General features: G+C 38.2%; 2 protein-coding genes across 2 annotated transcripts in view; one reads left to right on the plus strand and one right to left on the minus strand.

Moving 5' to 3' along the window:
* The window catches only part of LOC124254219 (EF-hand calcium-binding domain-containing protein 5-like), a 38,350-nt gene extending 36,272 nt beyond the window's left edge, over nucleotides 1–2,078 (plus strand). Inside the window, 1 exon segment of the mRNA XM_046688107.1 lies at nucleotides 590–2,078. Coding sequence (XP_046544063.1) covers nucleotides 590–753 — 164 coding nt within the window. The 3' untranslated portion in view covers nucleotides 754–2,078.
* Nucleotides 2,079–10,929: 8,851 nt separating this feature from the next.
* LOC124254225 (RIMS-binding protein 2-like) overlaps nucleotides 10,930–21,722 on the minus strand; it is a 171,066-nt gene continuing 160,273 nt past the window's right edge. Inside the window, exons 27-31 of the mRNA XM_046688114.1 lie at nucleotides 20,700–21,232; nucleotides 19,623–19,794; nucleotides 17,277–17,421; nucleotides 16,206–16,442; nucleotides 10,930–11,048 (exon numbers count right to left, since the gene is read on the minus strand). Coding sequence (XP_046544070.1) covers nucleotides 17,330–17,421; nucleotides 19,623–19,794; nucleotides 20,700–21,232 — 797 coding nt within the window. The 3' untranslated portion in view covers nucleotides 10,930–11,048; nucleotides 16,206–16,442; nucleotides 17,277–17,329. The remainder of the gene's footprint in view (nucleotides 11,049–16,205; nucleotides 16,443–17,276; nucleotides 17,422–19,622; nucleotides 19,795–20,699; nucleotides 21,233–21,722) is intronic.

Consider the following 21,722-nt stretch of genomic DNA (forward strand, 5'->3'; position numbering starts at 1 on the left):
CTAAGTATACTGTGAAAATGGTACCTAACTTCTGAGTTTATGGGGGGCGGTGGGGTAGCCTAATGGTTAAAGCGTTGGCTCGTCACACCGAAGACCCGGGTTCGAATCCCCACATGGGTACAATGTGTAAAGCCCATTTCTGGTGTCCCCAGCCGTGATGTTGCTGGAATATTGCTAAAAGCGGGGTAAAACCAAACTCAGTCAGTCTGGGTTTCTGATAACGTTATTTTTGGGGACACAGACTGATTGTCCTCCAGTTGTTATTTATAAATTTTGGTAATTAATGTCCTCTCAATAATCCATAAATCAGGAAAATATCTTAATGCCGAAAACTGGAATTTGGCATCTGATCACCAGGAATAGCAGAGAAAAAAGTACCGTCTGTATACCTTTTTTTGAATGGCATTTTTGAAGTCCTGCTTGACAACGGTTCAAGAATCTTTATCAAAATGAAATAGAAGTTGTTATCGATAAAGTCTGTCAGTATTGTACCATCTGTATAGTTTTATAATGGTGATATATGGTGTCACGAGGACAGCTGAGTATGATCAACAGATCCAATATGCACCTACTTTTTGGCCTGTTTCAGATGTGCCTCATGGTGAAGTTGCCAAATATGGTTCCCTGCCGGCACAGCATATGTACAACTGGGTGTTCGTCTGTCTGTCTCTCATCGAACACACGCGTAAGATGAGACAGAACAAGATGGAGAATGCAGTGCCGACTGAGGGAGATTCAGCAGCTGAGGACTAGAAACTACTTTCCATAACACTATCACAGAAACTACTTTCCATAACACTATCACAGAAACTACTTTCCATAACACTGTCACAGAAACTACTTTCCATAACACTATCACAGAAACTACTTTCCATAACACTATCACAGAAACTACTTTCCATAACACTATCACAGAAACTACTTTCCATAACACTATCACAGAAACTACTTTCCATAACACTGTCACAGAAATTACTTTCCATAACACCATCACAGAAACTACTTTCCATAACACTATCACAGAAACTACTTTCCATAACACTATCACAGAAACTACTTTCCATAACACTGTCACAGAAACTACTTTCCATAACACTGTCACAGAAACTACTTTCCATAACACTATCACAGAAACTACTTTCCATAAGACTATCACAGAAATGACTTTCCATAACACTATTAGTTAAACTACTTTCCATAGCACTATCACAGAAACTACTTTCCATAACACTATGACAGAAACTACTTTCCATAACACTATCACAGAAACTACTTTCCATTACACTATCACAGAAACTACTTTCCATAACACTGTCACAGAAATTACTTTCCATAACACCATCACAGAAACTACTTTCCATAACACTGTCACAGAAACTACTTTCCATAACACAGTCACTGAATTCACTTTACAAAAAAACTATAACAAAAGCTACTCTCAGTAAGACTGAATTATTATATTATGAGAAATATACTGCTGTGTCATCCACAATCAACTTGTCATTGTATAGTTTTATATTCTTTCCTGAAAAATTCTGAATCGAAGTGATTAAATCTGTATTTGATGTCATTTTTGTATCATATGTATATTATCAATTCTTACTTCAAATTTCCAGTATTATGATTTTATATTTCACCATTTCTGACCAGTATATAATTTTATTCATTTTCCAAAATATCTAATAAATATTTTCGCAGCTAGATCACACCAATTTGAACTTCCAGGGACCAAAGCATGCCTTCATATTATTTGATCCATTGCCTTTCCAACATTATGCAGTACTCTGCAATTATCCAACTGCTGAAATGGTTGAAATTTTGCTGCAACAACCTACCATATATATGAACGATTATTTTCATGTAGTTTTGTCTTTCAGTATTTATCTTGTACGAAATTTATATTTTAGATATCTGCAGTATTAATCTAGTGGCTGTGTACATTTCTTGCTGACTTTGTATCTATGTACATAAATCTGGGTGACCTTTGTAGGATGGTTGTAAATATTGTGAACTGAATGATTAGCATTGTTAGGAACATTGAAGGTGTGTTTTAGTGGAAATAAAATCCTCAATTTAAACAGAGTCTGTCTATTTAATATATGTTTTGATACTTTGTTTGGTGGCAGTTGATCACAAAGACATTGTTAACCTAAAACAACAATGTATGAGAGAGTGAGTTAGGGAGAGGCCGGACATTGGCTTCACACACTGTACCTATGTGGGGAATCAAACCCAGGCTTTCGATGTGACATGGGAATGCTAGGCTACCCCACTGCCTCCCAAAAAACATAGAAACATATGATACAGGTCAAACTTGGCAATAGTATGACACATCATTGTTATCATCGAGGCATCAGATTTGAAAATGTCCACAACATCTCTACCACAAAACCATTTGAAAGCTTTGCTCAGGGCTTGACTGAATTGTAACCCGTGAAGGTCCGGGTAAGAATATTGATCTTCAGTAACCCATTCTTGTCATAAGAGGCGACTAACAGGATCGGGTGGTCAGGCTCGCTGACTTGGTTGACACATGTCATTGGTTCCCAATTGCGCAGATCGATGCTCATGCTGTTGATCAGTGGATTGTCTGGTCCAGACTCGATTATTTACAGACTGCAGCCGTATAGCTGGAATATTGCTGAGTGCGGCGTAAAACTAAACTCACTTGACTTACTACTTTAACACTGATCAAATAACTTGCCAAGAACATGCGTGATTGTACTGCGAAAGTTGTGAAATGTAGATTATGGCTGAAGCTCTTGGAGTACTGTTAGACATGAAAGGAAGGTACAGTCATAAGGTCACTTGATGTCCTATCATTCTGGGAGTTTTAAACACAGGCTATTAACTGTCCAAAGAAACCTTTCTTGACATAATCAAATGATTCAAGAGGTCAGGCTGATTGCATGTCTTCAGAACCAAAGGTTTAAACAACACTGATGGATAGCAACAGTTTCTTGTTAGCTGAGCCAAATGAAATATGGTTATGGTTCTCTGCAAAGTGCACAGATCACATATCCTCGATGGATGACTGTGTCCTGATTCTTGAGAGTTTCTCAGGCTTTAGTCCTTGTCCACACTGAAGAATGATACATGTGGTGCCTTAATGAGCAAGTTAGTTTGGTTGAAATATGCCTCGATTCTCTCATCTGTGTATGGGTGCCTGGTATGTGTAGAGGGTGTTGGTGTCTGTAAACATTCAAGCTCCTCACAGGCAGCTTAAGGTGTATACTCCCAGGGAGTAGAGATTAAAACTACCTTTGAGGGTAATAATAATGTACCACTTTGAGCATATTATGATTTTGAAATATATTTTCAGAATATTTCTGATTATCCAGTTTGTATGGGTACTGGTAATGGTGCCTTGCTGCTGTGTTGAGATTCAAACCGTATGTTTGAGGGTAATAATGAAGCAGCACTTTGAGCATATCATTTCAAAATGTTTTCGAATATTTCTGATTATCCAGTTTGTATGGGTACCCGGTAAGATGAGATGGTAATGGTGACTGTTAAGCTAATGCCTCACAGGCAGCTTGACTTGTATACCTCGAGGGAGCCGAGATTCAAACTTTAACCTTTGAGGGTATTAATAAAGCAGCAATTTGAGCACAGGATGATTGTAAAATAGGTGTTTTAGGAATATTCCTGTTTACTCATTTGTGTATGGGTACCCGTAAGATAAGCTGGTAATGGTGACTGTTGACCCTGTGCCTCACTGCTTGGGTTGTATACTCCCAGGGAGTTGAAATTGTAATTATAATGCATTACATTGAGCTGTGTAAGGCCCATCCGACCACCCAAGACGGGGTTTGATTTCAGACAGACGCCTAGATTTACAGCTAGCCGGACCGATGGTCTGGTAAAAGTGAGATGTTATATACATCTGAGTCATATCTTGGTGTCTGGTCTGGTTAAATCCATTTTGGACTGATAACATTTTGAAGTTACCAGCCCTGATGTCTGGCTGGGGTCTTGGGTTATTTCATACACTGATCAATGAGGGTATAATGACTGTAATATGTGGTGTTAATATATGGATTTGTTTGCTTTGGAATCTTCTTTCAATATTTACAATTCTGTGACAATTTCTGATTCAGGTGGTAGTGGTGGTGGAATTGGGTTGAACGTCAGTGCTTGAGAATATTTCACTCATATGACGACGTGCATGTGTGTATATGTGCATGTGCGGCTGTTTTACTAGCCCAGACTGAAGCTGGTTTTATAGTGCTAGCCCAATGAGATACCATGCCGCGAGTGAAGCATGAATACCCCACTCAGACACATTATACTGACTCGAGCCGACCAGTCCTTGTTTTACCCAACAAATACCATATTTTAACGTCTTTTGGTATGACGCTGGACGGGGGATCGAACCCGCGACCTTCAGCTCTCTGGGCGGACGACTAACCACTACACCATGGAGGCGGTCCATTTCGATTCAGGGATCATTACGGCACCTGAGCTTATGATCACAAAAGTGATCACAATTTATACAGTACCACATGGTGTCCTCCCATTTGTGAGAACTCCCAGTTGTGAGACACATTAATTAATGGTTCAGTGCACACAGGTGGTGCTTCCACATCCCTACGATGAAAGTGGGAACAGCCCTGTTGCTGAAGAGTACCCAAGAGGAGGCATAGTTCATTTATTGTTTTCAATAAAGAACAAGTTAAATACTGAAATACTGAAAAAGATTATCATTATATTTACACAGAAGAAATAGTTCATTAAATATTTCATTATGATTTTCACACATTTTGATGATTTTGCGTTATTGTGATGTTTGTGTGTCATTATAAAACACTTTTTACATGGGTCCATATTTGGAGATTTTGACACTTTTCATATTGATCACGAAGTTACCTACACAAAGTGTTTATTTTTAAAGCCATTTACCTGAGTAGGTTAATTACTTTATCTTTTACTTCCACAAGATTCAGTTTAATAGCTAATCCCTAATTAGCTGGGGTTAATCCATTCCATCAGATAGGGAGTACCGTGTGTGTTTCTTTGCTACTTACCTACTCCACTGTCTCACAACTGGGAGTCTCACAACTGGGAGTTCTCACAAATGGGAGTAGACCTACCACATCAATGACAGAATCAAACACGGAATCTGATTTCAATCTTTGTTTATTTTGAAAAATAATCATTTGTTTGTATAACAAAGTTGGTCAGCCACAAACCTAAGTGCCTCCATTACAAACAGAAGGCATGTTATACACAAAGATCTAGAAATACAGGCAACAATACTATACAATAAGCCACAAGGCCAGTAGCACTTGAGCAGATGTCACCAGTTGATAGGGTAATATTACATTATGTACAATCACTTGTTGGGAAAACAGTATCACAAATGACATCACTAATAGGAGAAAACATTGTTCATTTGATTATCACAAAAAATTATGACTACATTTCTGCAAAGAAATAATGAGGTAAGTGGTATGTCGGACTACGTGTTTGCTTTGACTTGGGTGAACATGCACAAAGAAGGAACTGAAATAATTGTATTGATGGAGGATTCAAACATATTTGCACCCAAAACATCTGATACTTTTGCCTAAGCCCTTGAGTCCAAACTATCATAATCTTTATGTTAATATTTCCAGAATATTGTCATTAAAACTACATTAATATATTACATTTGGTTAAATGTTTATCATACACAATATATGTCTTAAAACTTTGTAAATAAGATTACGAGTTTGCCATAATGTGGAATAACAAAATGCTTCCAGATGAGATCGAAGTGTAATATCTGAGAAGAGCACTAGACACAAATTCCTTCATTAAAAACCAAGAGTGAGTGAGGTTTTACACCGCTTTTAACAATTTTCCAGCAATATCACAGCAGGGGGACACCAGAAATGGGCTTATCTCATTTGGAATCGAACCCTGGCCTTCAGCAACACGCTGAGCGCTTTAACCACTAAGCTACCCTACCCCGATAAAACCAGCAGATTCCCACACTGATTCGTGTTTCTTCTTGTTGTTTTTGGCCACCCCGCTACATTGCAAGTTGCCAAAGTAAAACATAAGGTCAAACAGAGTGAGTGAGTAGGATTTAACACCGGTCTGAACACTACTCGGTTATATCAAGGGAGTGAGTAAGTAAGTGAGTGCGTCGCGTTTAGTTTTACAACTCTTTTAGCAATATCATGACCGGGTACACCAGAAATGGCTTCACACGTTGTACCCAAGCGGAGAATCGAACCTGGGTCTTTGGGGTGTTGAGCAAACACTTTAACCAACACCCACAGCCCGCCAGCGCAAACCAGACAAACCAGGATTTGAAACCACGATCATTGGCGTCAAACATGCCCAAGGGACATAACTCTATGCGGCACCTCCAATGACCGGGTCAAACAGAAATCTGGGCAGCTTTGGTGAGTGAGTGAGTTTAATTTGTATGTAGTGAGTTTAGCTTGACACCACTTGTAGCAATATTCCAGCAATAAAATGGCAAGGGACATCAGAAACGGGCTTCACACATTGTACCCATGTGGCACTCCTTCTTTGGAACCTATTGAAAGTAATGATATTTGTCACAATACTCGTCTTAGTAGAAGTTCACAAAATGATACTATACCTACAAACTCAATGCCTCATCCTTTACAAAGATAGTTTATAAAAAAGGTGACAAATATACAAAGTAAATTTAGTCAAATAAAATAACTCCTGCCAAACATATTTGGTATTTAACAACATTCTTACTGTTTTAATTATTCGATAATGATATATTTATTAATCAGAATGAACTGCTCGTAATCTGTGAGTGAGTTGTTTAGTTTTACGCCGCTTTTAGCAACATTGCAGCAATATCACAGCGGGGAACACCAGAAATGGGCTTCACACATTGTACCTATGTAGGAAACGAACCCGGTCTTCGGCGTGACGAGCGAACGTTTTAACCACTAGGCTACCCCGCTGCCCCAATTTTAATCTGCGCATTTACAGAGATGCATACACATATTCCTGAAGTTAACATTTCCTGATGTAAATAAATTCCTGATTTGAATAAAACTTCCTGATGCTTGTGTACTGGCCTATTTTAATTTCCCTCAACAATTACCCACAATTGAAAATTATTGATTGGACTGAACAACCATGATATGAGCGTAACCTGACTTCTGCGGATGATTTCAAATACAAATTGTCTGGAGACATAAACCTTGAGAAGCAACAAACACAATTAATGGCATCAAAATCAAAGGAAACAATTTTTAATCATGAAAATTCAATATAATCAACCTGAATCCTCAACAAATCAGACAGATTTATAACCAGTTGGTTCTGAAATTCGCAAAAATAATCCCCAAAATAAATCTTTGTAACCACAATACCATGATGAATTTTGAAATGTAGTTCAAATGTAGTTCCAAGCTGCGAAAAACAAAAGCATAAACTGTGCTTCTCTTTAAGGTGTTAAGACTAAAAGGGCCATCCATCTGTGAGTGAGTGAGTGAGTTAGTTTTACGCCACTTTTAGCAATATTCCAGCAATATCATGGTGTGGGACACCAGAAATGGGCTTCACACATTGTACCCATGTGAGGAATCAAACCCGGGTCTTTGGCGTGACGAGCAAATGCTTAACCACTAGGCTACCCCACCAATATAAGAAGTGAAACTCAAATGTATGCCTTGTTGATATAGCTGACTATTTACAGTAATGACATCATAATCATTGTAAATAACATAATGCAAGCACTGATACAGAGGGTTAAACAATATACTTACATAAACACACAAAACTCTCCAATCCTGTATATTGAGCACCAATACCTATCCAACAATGACAATCTAATGTATATTTCATGCAAAGAACAAATTTCACCTAATGTTTAATATCAACATGCAATCTCAAGTGAAATCAGTTTCATAAGTAATTCTAACAATACGTTTATTACAAACACTACTGTATTATTTCACTTTATTAAAAAAACAGCAGTTACCCCGGTATATCATTTCGCTTTACTACAAAACAGTAATGGTGATTTTCAGCCTACTTTTCTTGCTGTATTGTATGAAAGGAACCTCTATCTTCCCATCATATCCTAACAAAAGGGAAAATTACTTGATGTACAATATATAAAATGGCAAATCTTTTATATTTGAAATTACATGAATTAAATACTGATCAGGTGGCAAAACGGGCTCATCCATTCAATCGGACAGCAGAAAATCACATTTTAATGAAATCTTAACTAAATTAAACACAACTTGACGGTCATGCTAACATATTATTCGGCTGAACAATCCATTAGCTTCAATCAAGCTCTATGGGATCTGGGTTCCATCCTCAAAAGCAATCTTCTAGCTAAGATGATCGCAGGGCGGTGGGGTAGCCTAGTGGTTAAAGCGTTCGCTCGTCATGCTGAAGATCCGGGTTCAATTCCCCTCATGGGAACAATGTGTCAAGCCCATTTCTGGTGTACCCCGCCGTGATATTGCTGGAATATTGCTAAAATGTGCATAAAACTAAACTAAACTCTGATCTTAGGCTTGCGTTAAGTCTTTGTGCTAAGATTGCAAGTGCAACAGAGCTCTGGGCGCTATCTCATTAAGGAGTGTGAATACTGAGATGATCGCAACTCGCATACGGTACCTTATCATAGGCTTACAGTAGTCTTTCTTCATGGAACAGGATGTATTTTTTGGGACAAGGTTAGAGGGGCCTGGGAATTGTATACAGAAGAATATATCTGTTTGGTTCTTTAAGACATAGAATTGATTTTTTAAAAGGCAAAGCTGAACAAATGCTATTTAACAATACATTTCATATTTAAAGGAATATACTTATAGGATATACAAGTCCAGCAATCAAATCATATCTTTTGTAAAATGATCTCTTTTTCAGGATCTTTTTACATTGTTTTCCTTTACCGAACTTTACTGATCCTATAATCACATGTATTGTATTTGAACAAAGTATTGCTACAACTCTAAGGTGACCAATGAATTGTTCCAGTGAGAGAGTGAGATTGATTTCGTGCTGCTTTCAGCAATATTGCAGCAATATACCAGAAATAGTATCACACATTGTACCCATGGGGTGAAGTGAACCTGTGTGTTCCGAGTGATAAGCAAATGCTTTAACTGCTAGGCTACCTAGTTGCCCATGAATTGTTCCAGCACTAAATAATACGAGGAATCACAAAAACATAGTACTTTGCACTATTTGTCGACAATAAATAAGAGCTCTAGTCACACAAAATAAATATCACTTCCATATTTATAGATATACTGGTACATGCATGTATCAGTGCTTGTCTACACGTCTCCGCTGCATTAACTCACCAGGGACTGAAGCACAGCCATGCAAACGACACAACAATCACGTGATATTGGTTCTAAAAACAATATCCGAACTTCACCATTTTATCATCTCACATGTCACATGGCCTCTACATCCAAACCACTATTTATATTTATAGGTTCTCTCCTTTTGTTAGAGTGATCTCCCTTGTTAGAGTGATCTCCCTTTGTTAGAGTGATCTCCCTTGGACACTTTGAGGGTATTTGCTCTGAAAAACACAATAAACCTCTCAGTATGAGATTGTCCAGCTCTCATCTGACCTCAGTCTGTCACAAGTTCATGTACGATTGGCCAAAATTGTCAGTTCTTGTCCCGATTGGCCGAGGGCTCTGCCAAAATATTCCAGCAGATTCACACCATACCACACATATATGAATTTGTTCCCATATATGTTTTACATTGGCACTTCATTATATGTTCTACAGCTGATAACTCTGGTCGTAATAGGACTTAATAAAGCCATGCTTTACTGCTATCTAACTAGAGACCTAAACGTATGGCAATTATATCTCATCTGGCAAGTATATCTCTGCTAAGCTTGTTCCTAACTATAGCCATCTAGTTATGAGACATTTGGATTATCACAGTCACAGTGTCCACAGCAAGCACAATCAAATGGCCAAGTACTGGTGGCAAATCTAGGATATTCCTCTTCAAACCTGTAATGGTATCTATCTCCTGTTATCCCCTTGGCCAGTGCAGGGGTATGTCCTCTCTTTTAATTTTTCCAGCTTAGTTTCTGCAAGGTTCTGTCCCTTTATTAGAGTTGTCTTCCTTGGATTCTACAAAGTTCTGTCCCTTTGTTAGAGTGATCTCCCTTGGACACTTTTAGGGTATTTACTCTGAAAAGAGTGATATTCCTATAAATATCAACTGTCTGGTTCTCAACACCAAAGAAAGTCTTCTGACACTGATACATAGCACTTTATGTCAAGAACTCTTTTCCTGAATCTTTGGATCTGAGCTTTCAAGGGGAAGATGAAGACCTTTATCAAGGAACCCTTTTCCTTCAAAACAGGATCACAGGAGTCAATGCAACTCAAAGGAAATTCATTTCTTTTTCCTCATCCTATTATCATTTCGATCCCTGCATCTGTGATGATTGTAACAAGGTAGTTGTTTCACTTGTAAATAATATCTCTTGCAGAAATGACCACTTTGATGGACATATGGAGCAAATGCAGATCACGTCTTAATTCAAGCATCTTGTAAGTCCAGTTTTATTAATCTTGGGTCATGGCATATATGTCCGAGCATAGGTATAGGCATCTGATTTCAATGCATTATTATAAGATATATGATACCGCCAGATCATCATCATCATCATCATCACTGAGCAGCTATGGACACTATTGCTCATTAGTCAACTGTTTATTCCAGTTTCCGGATCAGGGTGTTTGATCAAGGAGACAAACAGGTTGCTGTCAATCCCATCAAAAAGCATCATGACAATACTTTTCATCTGAGGAATATACAAAATCGTTATCATAACGTCTTTTGTCGCACTTGGGTGGGAGAGTGGTAACAGCTCACTGTGTGTCACTGTTATCTGGCCAGCTTTTGAAAATATTTTTTCCTTTATTCAAAATTCCTCCTTTTTTCTTGCGTTTGTCTTCTTCGGATTGAAGTTGGTTGGATTGGGAAACACGAGGACTCTGGGATATCACCTGATCCAATTTCAGATGTTCGCTCCGGGGTGATGGGGGGTCCACACGGGGTGTCTGCAACAGCCACAACCAACATTGAAACAAAATTCAAATATTAAAAAAAATATACATATTTATCCCATATACTTGTTATACAAATGATCATCTATTGATGTTACAATTACATTTCTGGCACCTATCCAAGATCTTATTCCTAATAACATATTCACACATATGCAAATTTTTATACAGGAGTAAATTCATACACATGTTATAAACATTTAATAATCATTAAATCACATCTGAAAAGATAAAGAATGTGTTATAATTAATTAACATGTCATATTCTATTCTTAGGACCAGATGATAAATAGTAACACGCCTGAAATAATCAAGGGAGGCGGGCCAAGCAGATCAGTCCTAAGGTGACACAACTTATGGGTTTAAACATGGTTTTATGATTTTATGCTTTTAATTGGTTTGTTTATTGTTGAACGCCGCACTCAGCAATATTCCAGCTATAGGAACACAGTCTGTAAATGATGGAGTCTGGACCAGACAACCCCGTGATTAACATCATGAGCTTTGATTGACCAACTTGGGAGTGAGTGAGTGAGTTTAGTGTTATGCCGCACTCAGCAATATTCCAGCTATATGGCGGCGGTCTGTAAATAATCCAGTCTGGACCAGACAATCCAGTGATCAACAGCATGAGCATCGATCTAAGCAATTGTGAACCAATGACATGTGTCAACCAAGTTAGAGAGCCTGACCACCCGATACCGTTAGTCGCCTCTTACGACAAGCATGGATTGACCCACTTGAGATACAATGACATGCGTCAACCAAGACAGCAAGCCCATCCAGCCAATCCCATTAGTCGCATACAACAAACATGGATAGACAAAAAACAATTCTTAGATCATCCCAGGTATTTTTGTCACCTTGGGCCACCCTCCAAAATAGTTGACAGATTGTGATATAACTTAAATAATGTTAAAAGCAGTCTTATCCATACTTAGCTCACTCATTCAATTCAATATGTCATAAAACAAACTATGGATAAACTAGACATGGTTCATGTGAATCACTTGATTGTTTGGTCTGTTTACAGACTGATGTCACAGGGGATAAACGTTTACTTCTTTTAGCAAACTCTGGGTGGTCACGGGTGGTCACAGGTGCTATCGTTAGGGCAGGACCCATTTTTTGCACACATAGTGTTATCTCTGCTTTTCAGTCCAAATAATTTACACTTCTTTATATTCCAAACAGAAACTGTTACAGATTATAACTGAGAATGGCTATCTGGTTGAAGTCTTATATTTTACTTCTAAAAGATGAGCATCCAAGAGAAAGGGCATCATTGTTAAACTTCACAAAAATATAATTAAGCCATTCGCAGAAATAATTATCAAAGTTAAGATAATAGAAACCAGAATAGGTTTTGAACCATGTTTACATATCCATACTGGATGAAGAACTCAAAACAAGCATAACATATTTTAAAAATATATGGATAAATGTGAAGTGCCACTGTGTAACATTTGTACTCTATCCGATCCCCGATAAAATAAAAATAGTTTGTTCAGAACTGGTAGCAAGGAAGTTTGTGAATAAACTGATAACCTCATTCTAGAAATTTCTTAAAATCACTGTAATAAAATCCAGGAACGGACACGAGTACAACAAAAAATGAATGGACCAATGTTTTGGACCACAACACCAAACAGTGGCACTTCGAAACACAAACACGTTATTTTCATTTAAAAAGGCAAAACATGTCAGGAAACATGAAGGTGCTCAAACAGACCATGCCAGGGAACACAGACGGTGCAGTGCTACATCACAGCAAACATTTTCAAATACTTACTTCCGCAGCAGTGGAGAACTTATTTTTATTTCAAAATTTAAAAAAAAAATATTGGTAGAATATAGAAAAATGTTAAAAAGCATTCAGGATGAAACAACCTCAATAGCTATCTACATGCATGTAGTCTGTGATTTCTAATTTAAATCTATTATATAAAATAAATTAAATTTAAAAAGATATTAAAATGTGACTATTTTACTATATTGATATGCAAATTAGGCCAGATTTTTTACCATTTGGTTTATGAATGTTATTGCTAAAACATATGGTCGTATTCACTAACCAGGTGGAAAATTGTGAGTGAGTTTTAGTTTTACGCCGCTTTTAGCAATATTTCAGCAATATCACGACAGGGGACACCAGAAATGGGCTTCACACACTGTACCCATGTGGGGAATCAAACCCAGGTCTTCGGCGTGACGAGCGAACGCTTCAACCACTAGGCTACCCCACCGCCCTGGAAAATTGTGCGGCTAGTTTTAGTATATCATATATTCACATATGGCATTGTTGTGGACCCTAATGTATATTTGATATTATATGAGATTTTACCATTTCACTGCTTACTGATTGACAATAACCTATGTAATTTAAATAAAAGCTGGCTTTGAAGGGTATTTTTATCAGACAAACTGACTAGAAATAAATAAAAATAGTTTTGCATAGGTGATTGTCTTCCAAAAAAGAAAGAGGGAGAGAGAGGGAAGTTGGGAGAGAGAGAGAAAGAGAGAGAGAAAGGGATGGAGAGAGAGGGAGAGACAGGGAGAGAAAGAAAGATGGGAGAGAGAAGAGAAAAGAGAGAGGGATGGAGAGAGAGAGAGAGAGAGAGAGGAAAGAGTGAGTGAGTGAGTGAGAGTATGGTTTAACACCGCTTTTAGCAATATTCCAGCAATATCACGGTTGGGGACACAAGAAATGGGCTTCATACATTGTACTCATGTGGAGAATCGAACCCAGGTCTTCTGGGTGACAAGCCGACGCTTTAACCACAAGGCTACCCCACCGCTCCAGAGAGAAAAGAGGGGGAGCGAGGGAGAGGGAGAGAGACAGAGAGATTGAGAGTGGGAAGGAGGGAGAGAGACAGGCAGACAAAGAGGGAGCGTGGGAGGGAGAGAGAGAGAGGGAGAGAGATTCCTTGACTTGTATAATTTGGCTCATATTTAAATATCACAATGTTGCTTTTCTGTAAAACATTCAGCTCCAATCAGGACAAAAATGGCTCCAAGCAAAATCTGCACTTTTCCAACAATATTTCTGATTGCATCTAATACTATTATCTCTAAAAAATCCTTCATAAATTCTATATAAAACATGCGGCCATGCATATAATATTGAAATTGTACCTCCTATTTCAACATAAGTTGAATAAAAAAAACATAACTTGAATACATTCAATCTAATTAAAAATTCAGAAAATCCAAGAAGTATATAAAACTGTGAAAAGAATATCAAGTGTACAATATTTAGATATGAAAAACTGTGCTAGTGCTTTTCATAATCACAAGCTAGATTAACATTTTTACCTAGAATTTCCCAAATCTAGATGATAAAGCACTGCTAATTTTCGAGATCAAAAACTGTTCAAACAGAGAAATATCAAACAATTTAGCATTGCATAGAAATATTTTCACAGCGAAGTAAATAAAACCTTTACATGCATTATTATTGAATATAACTTTTATAAGCTATAAGAAAATGAAATCTACAAAAAATATATATATTTTTCAAGTTGAAATTCAATGGAATCAAACCAATCAACCTCAGAATAAGATATTATTAATACAAGTGAGAAACATATAGCAATATATTTTGCATCTTGATGCAGAGTGTATATATACATTATATCAACTGTACCTAGAAAAGGAAATATTTCTATAAGTGATACATTTTGGTACCTGAAAGAAAGACAACCTTGATTTTGTACCTATTATTTCTAGTCATGCAAAAAAAAAGTCATATTCATAACAAAATAACAGTAAACTTAGTAAACTTCCTGCTGTTAAGTATCTTCTATTTATATATATATATATATTTGGTGATTGAGTTGCTTGTGCATATGTTTGTGATTTCTGCAGGGAGATTTCTTGTGGAAACTTTGAGGATGAGAGAACTTGCTTTACCTCTAAAATCATCGTAAGATGATGTAAACATTTGCGAAGGCTCAAAGTTGTTCTGCTATGAGTGATTAGTTAAAGAAAAACCTCATGGGTTATTTTGCATCTTGGATCTTAGCATAATATTTAAATGAAAGTCTAAATGCTTAAGGCACAAAGTTATTATTTCACAGCCTGATTTCTAAATGGAACACTGCCTTATGTTAAGATCACCGACAAGAAGTGCCTGTAATGTGATAACTACTGATCTGGTGACGATGCAATTTTTCTAACTTAAAGAAACAGAATTCCAAGTTGAAGAATTAATATTTCTACACAATAAAAACATGCATGTAGTAGTTATTCCTTATTGACTAAAACCTTTCAACACACACTTAAATTTTTGTAAAAAAATGATTCCTAACATTAATAATTGAAAAGACAAGGAAACAAATTTGACGTATAAAGTAGAAAAAATATAGTCTTCATTATCCTCCACTAAGGAAAACACTATCAGTCCCAGTTAAATGTATGCTACTCAAAAGAATAAAGGAACACCTGATTCTTTCATATAACTATAGCCAATAACCCCTTTTACTTTGTAAGCATATTTTTCCGGCTACCTGATTGGTCTAGAGGCGGTCACGTGACCGTCGACAGAAAAGCATATTGACTCCAACCCAGGTCTGACCAAAAGTCATATTGACTTCAGTTACTAAAAATAGATTTTGACGTCAAGCTATGATGTCATTCTATTGTTTACATGTCACAGTATTGTTGACATAAAGTTATTGGTTTGTAGCGAAAACAAAATTACTTTTCTTGACTAAATGGACATGTTTTGGTTTTTAGAAGCTTTGGGGACTGGGGAATTCGGTCCTCGGTCAATATTGCTTTTCGCAGGTCCATAAAAACAGGTATTGACCTCATCGCCAGTCTATAATTGTATAGTATCACAAGTCAGCTATAGCAAGATGATAGAATTGAGTTGTCCCAAACTTGATTTGAGTAGTATAAATATATGAAGAATGATTCTAGAAAAAAAAGAATTAATTCAAAATTTGACAAAAAATAATATCCCCTCTGCTTTTACAAATCAACAAATTCAAACTCAAAAGAGATTAGGAAAACTGCAACAGAAATCAGCTGTAGAATGGCCACCCAAATGAAACGGAAACACGTGCAGTTCTACGTAGCAAGCAGTTTACCAGCACTGTCAGATCCAAAAAGGGTATCCACATGCATGTCTGCATACGAGGCACCTACATTTGCGATTCCGTCTGAGTTCCGAGACAGCGCGCTAATACTCTCGCCTGACCTAGACGGTGACACCATGCTGGCGCTTTCCAGGGCTTCATCATCCGAGAGTGGTCCTGTGGCCTCTTGCAAGAAGTTGGACGGCACAAATCCACGACGGTTGTTCATTTCACCCCGAAAGAACCCATCCTCGTCCATTTCACCGTAGACGGTTATGATGTCTCCAGCTTTGAAGGTCAGTTCGAGCTGGAATGAAGAGTCAGGTAGAATTTGTATGTGTATTCTGTATTCATGATGAAATGCAATTGCTTTTTCTTACAATTTGGTACTAAACTGTGCATCTGCTGCTAACTTTTGTGTGCTACAAGCATGTAATAATGGGTAGATCGGGTGCATGTCATATGTCCATTGCTGTTGGTATTATTATCCTGTTATGGGTTTTCGGACACTTAAATCGTTTGTTATTTTCTTGATTATCGCATCAACAAATGCAAGACATGTCACTAACTTATTAACGACAACTCTATCTTGAACACAAGTCATCATCCGAATATTAACAATGTCTGGGTGAGTGAGTGAGTTGACTTTTATGCCGCACTCAGCAATATTCCAGCTTATCTGAAATATAGTTGATTCATTATTGTGTATTGGTTGGTTGGTTTGTTGTTTAACACCACACTCAGCAATATTCTAACTATATGACAGCGGTCTGTAAATAATCGAGTCTGTACCAGACAATCCAGTGATCCTGTTAGTCGCCTCTTACGACAAGCATGGGCTACTGAAGATCAATTCTAACCCGGATCTTCACAGGTAACAACACAGAGCAAATACCGGTGTCAGAAAACATATAACCTGACAATATCATTGTTACTATTTACAGATAAAAATGAAAACGCAGAAGTTCGAGTGTCACAGTCAGGCTCTTTGGGAGCATCAACAGCTCAGGGTACCTGTCCCCAGCAAACATTCCTTGTCCCAGGGAGTGCTATCTACTCCAACTCACAAGTATTTTGTCAAAGAATGTGAAGACTACCCAACATGCAACATTCTTGGATGTGTCTCTTGTCATCATGTTACCTCTGAATCCACATTAGGTGACAACTCCTGAGGGTCGTAGTCATACACAGCGATCATCCTCCTGCCGACTTCGTCTGGCAGGATCGGGGAATGCCGTTAAGTGTCCGATGAGTTGAGGTCATTAACTTCGGATGATAATCTTTGTCTGTCAAAAGAAGAAGCAGAGGCCCAGATAAGCTGCGTATTCGGGTAAAGTACGCATAGAAAAGTTCCAATTACGCATTGAAAAAATAATTGTTGCGTACCAATTACGCATTTAAAATGTTAGATACGCAAAAAGTTTAAAACAAATGCGTACGGAATATATTTATAAAAATCGCTTGCGTAATGAAAAAGACATCGATAGCTATCAAGTTGTACTGTTAGTATAGGACAAGTGTTGTACTGTCAGTATAGGATGAGTGATTTTTTATGAAATCATTTCCATTATATTTAAGTTGGTTTTGATTAGGTATGACATAAGGCAGAACATACCTGCTTAGTAAACTTACTCAATGACATATACTTAGGTGAGTAAAATGACTGAAATACGCACATATTTGAAAGCAGTGGGTAACGGAAAATGAAATACCCACTCAACATTCATAATACCCACTCCAAAAATATACAGTGGGTACAGTACCCACATGAGCTAAATCTTATCTGGAGCTCTGAGAAGTAAATGGAAAAGTGAAAATTGATTCTTCATCATTCTGCATCAATACTCACTAGCAAACATTGTGCTATTGTTTGTTGTGAAACACCATGCTCCGCAATATTCCAGCTATATGACAGCAGTATATAATCAAGTCTGGACCAGACAATCCAATAACCGATGTCACGGCATTGATCTATAACTGAGATACAATGGCATGCATTAACCGATTGCAAGTCACTCAGTCTGACCAATCCTCTTATTTTAAGGATGAGCTGCTTGTGACCCGTTCTAACCCAATGACCGCCTCCGTGGTGTAGTGGTTAGAGCGTCCGCTACTCGAGCGGCGGAAGGTCGCCGGATTCGATCCCGACAGCGTCAAACCAAAAGAGCGTTAAAATATGGTACTTGTTGGTCCCTGCCTGGCTTTGGCATTAATAGGTACAACAAGGACTGGTCGGGTTTGGAGTCAGTATAATGTGTCTGAGTGGGGTATTCATGCTTCACTGCGGCATGGTATCTCAGTGAGCTAGCACTATAAAACCAGCTTAAGTCTGGGCTAGTACAAGCAGCCGCACATACATATACACATGCATACATTCGTCATATGAAGCTGATAAATATTCTCAAGCAACGACGTTTAACCCAATTTCACCTCACCTCGATCACCTCTAACCCAAACAGTTCTCACTGAGATCTTCACACAGGGAGAAGCATGGACACAAATCTTCCAGAGGGAATGAGTTTGAAAGAACCTTCTCATGAGTCAGTGACAATAATATCAGTGATACCTGAAGCATTTGTCATCATAACCAAAGAAATTATCCACAAACAGGAACATGAACAACAAACAGGGAGTTATCATTAGAGAATACATGATAACAATTGGAGGAAAATTGGAGTCCAAAGCGCTCATACTTGTCTCCCCTTTGGGATTCTGATGCTGAAAACATCCCCACAACCCACTGCTTGTCTTTTGGGGAGAATCCAAGGAACAAAAAGAACACTATACTTCTGGTACAAACAAATAACTCCATTTATACTGGCAAGGAGCCTCAGTGACCTAGGAGATTCAGATTTAGACTTGCTTTATTTAGAGCTTTTGCATTGCAGAAAAAGGCTTGGGAGAAGAGACAATAATGTGGTTCAGGGACTGTGAGACAGACTAGCGACACAACCACAATGACTTTCCTGTGTGTTCCAATAGTCAGTGATGGTTTCAAGCAGCAGTTCCTGGGATCAATGGTCCCCACAGCCCAATGACTCTCTCCTGTAGAGATTTCGGGATAGACGGGACCCCTATACCCAGCCTTGCCTCTACTTCAAAGATTCTGGTGGTGGTTCACCATTTTGAAAATGTTAGGTAAGGCCAGACCAATTTTATTCCTGTTTTAAGGATCCACTGGTCGTATTTTTTCAAGAATAAGAAAAAAAATAAAAGTTCATTTTCCCTGTTCAAAAAATAAAATCCTAATGTTTTATTGGTCAAAATTGTAAATTTACAAGAAAAGTTTTTTTTATATTGTGTTTTGACCCATACACTTCATAAATTGCCAAAAGTAAAATACTTTTAGCATTTATTAATTTTTATTTTTTTCCCCTCGTGCCTTAAGGTTTTCTGAGGACAAAAATCCGTAAAACAAGAAATAAAATTGGTCTGGCCTAAGATCATGATCCAGGACTGTGAAGGTCAACCTAAAGCAGACACCTACCTTGAGGCAACTGCGACTTGTTGACTGGATTTCCTTGACTTTCCTTGAGCAGCTGGTCAATGAGTTCAGGATCATCTATGTGGATTTCAGACACCATGTTGCAAGGGACATAACCCAAGTGGCCATTGCACTCGCCCCGATAGAACCCATCTGCATCCTTCTCACCATATATCTATATTGAACAAAATCATAAAGAGAACTTCATACTTCACAACCACGCAGAAGAAGTACACCAGGCAGCCGGCACACATCATGTGGGTTTCAAGAGTTTTGTTTGTTCATTCATTTTCATTACTGCACTCATGAATATTCATGAATATGATGGTTGGTATGTAGTTTCATGCCTCACTCAGCAATATTCCAGCTATATGGCGGAGGTCTGTAAATAATCGAGTCTAGACCAGACAATCCAGTGATCAACAACAGGAGCATCAATCTATGCAATAGGTAACCGATGACACGTTTCAACCCAGTCAGCGAGCCTGATCACACGATCCCATTAGTCACCTCTTATGACCAGGATGGGTTGCTGAAGACCAACTCTAACCGCAATTGGGAAACGATGACAGGTGTCAACCCAGTCAGCGAGCCTGATCACACGCATCCCGTTAGTTCTCTCTTATGACAAGCATGGGTTGCTGAAGACCAACTCTAACCGCTAATTGGGAACCGATGACACGTTTCAACCCAGTCAGCGAGCCTGATCACACGATCCCATTAGTCACCTCTTATGACCAGGATGGGTTGCTGAAGACCAACTCTAACCCGGATCTTCCTGGGATAGTAATTAGTACAATATTCCCATCATGACCAGACAAATAATCATGACCATCAATCAATGCAATTCAGATACAATGGCAGGCATCAACCGAGGAACTACCACTGCCCAGAGAATGAAACGTAGAACTTACCAGTTTCAATTGCGAAGAGATAAGTGACATCATTTGACTGTGACATAATGACATAATGGATAACAATGATGTCATCTGCAAAGATGCATTTTACTGTACTGCTGTTCATAACCAACTGTTCCCTAGGGAAGTTAGTTTAAAACGACAAATTCCTTGATGAACATACCTTAATTATTTGACCTTCACGGAAGGGTAGTTCTTCATCAGCACCATCCATATTTGGTGACATCACATGGGGATCATAATCAAACAAAGCAATAAACAGTCGTATCGTGTTGTCATCCACCGGAGGATTTATCTCCCCTGAAATTGAGTCCACATCTCCATTCTCATCAAAGTCAAGGTCATGGCCATGGCCATTTTCATTGGGCGTACTCCTGTTTTCTCTGAAGCTGGGACTTTGTGGACTTATTCGCCTTGACTTGATCGGAGTTTGACCTCTCGGTGACCCATGATCACGTGATCTGTCAAAGTCAGCAGAAGTAGGTGTGGTCATTTTGCGATCGTGGAAATCCTTTTTGTCGGCATCAACATTGAAGTTCTGACCTGGAGACGCCCTCCTCCTTGACACCACAGGCGGAGTGTTCCGAGAAGTCTCAGACTTCTCCGATGGATCAAACGAGGAGCTCCGCTTTGGAATATTTTCAGAATCATCTTCAAATGATGTTCCCCTTTCCGTACTGCTATCACGGGTGATTTCTGAAGACCAACATAATTGTTGTGCTATTATCAATATGGACACACAACATATTTTATCATCTAACAAATGAAGCATGTTTGCCATTCCTGCTTCTTGGCTTCATGACCAAGAAACTCTGTAAGACATGAAATTTAATTGTTGGCGGTCTAACATCATACTATCTTAAACATGCATAACTCATTAGCATATAGACATAGCATGTATCATCTTGAAGTACATTGGGAGGGTATTCCAGGTAAAATATTAATGCACTGGTTGATTAATATTCCTGGCAATAAAGTATGCGATGATTCATATTCCTGGCAATAAAGTATGCGATGATTCATATTCCTGGCAATAAAGTATGTGATGATTCATATTCCTGGCAATAAATATGTGATGATTCATATTCCTGGCAATAAAGTATGTGATGATTCATATTCCTGGCAATAAAGTATGTGATGATTCATATTCCTGGCAATAAAGTATGTGATGATTCATATTCCTGGC

The sequence above is a fragment of the Haliotis rubra genome, unplaced genomic scaffold (genome assembly GCF_003918875.1).
Source record: "Haliotis rubra isolate DU_JTF1 unplaced genomic scaffold, ASM391887v1 Scf569, whole genome shotgun sequence".
Taxonomy (NCBI): domain Eukaryota; kingdom Metazoa; phylum Mollusca; class Gastropoda; order Lepetellida; family Haliotidae; genus Haliotis; species Haliotis rubra.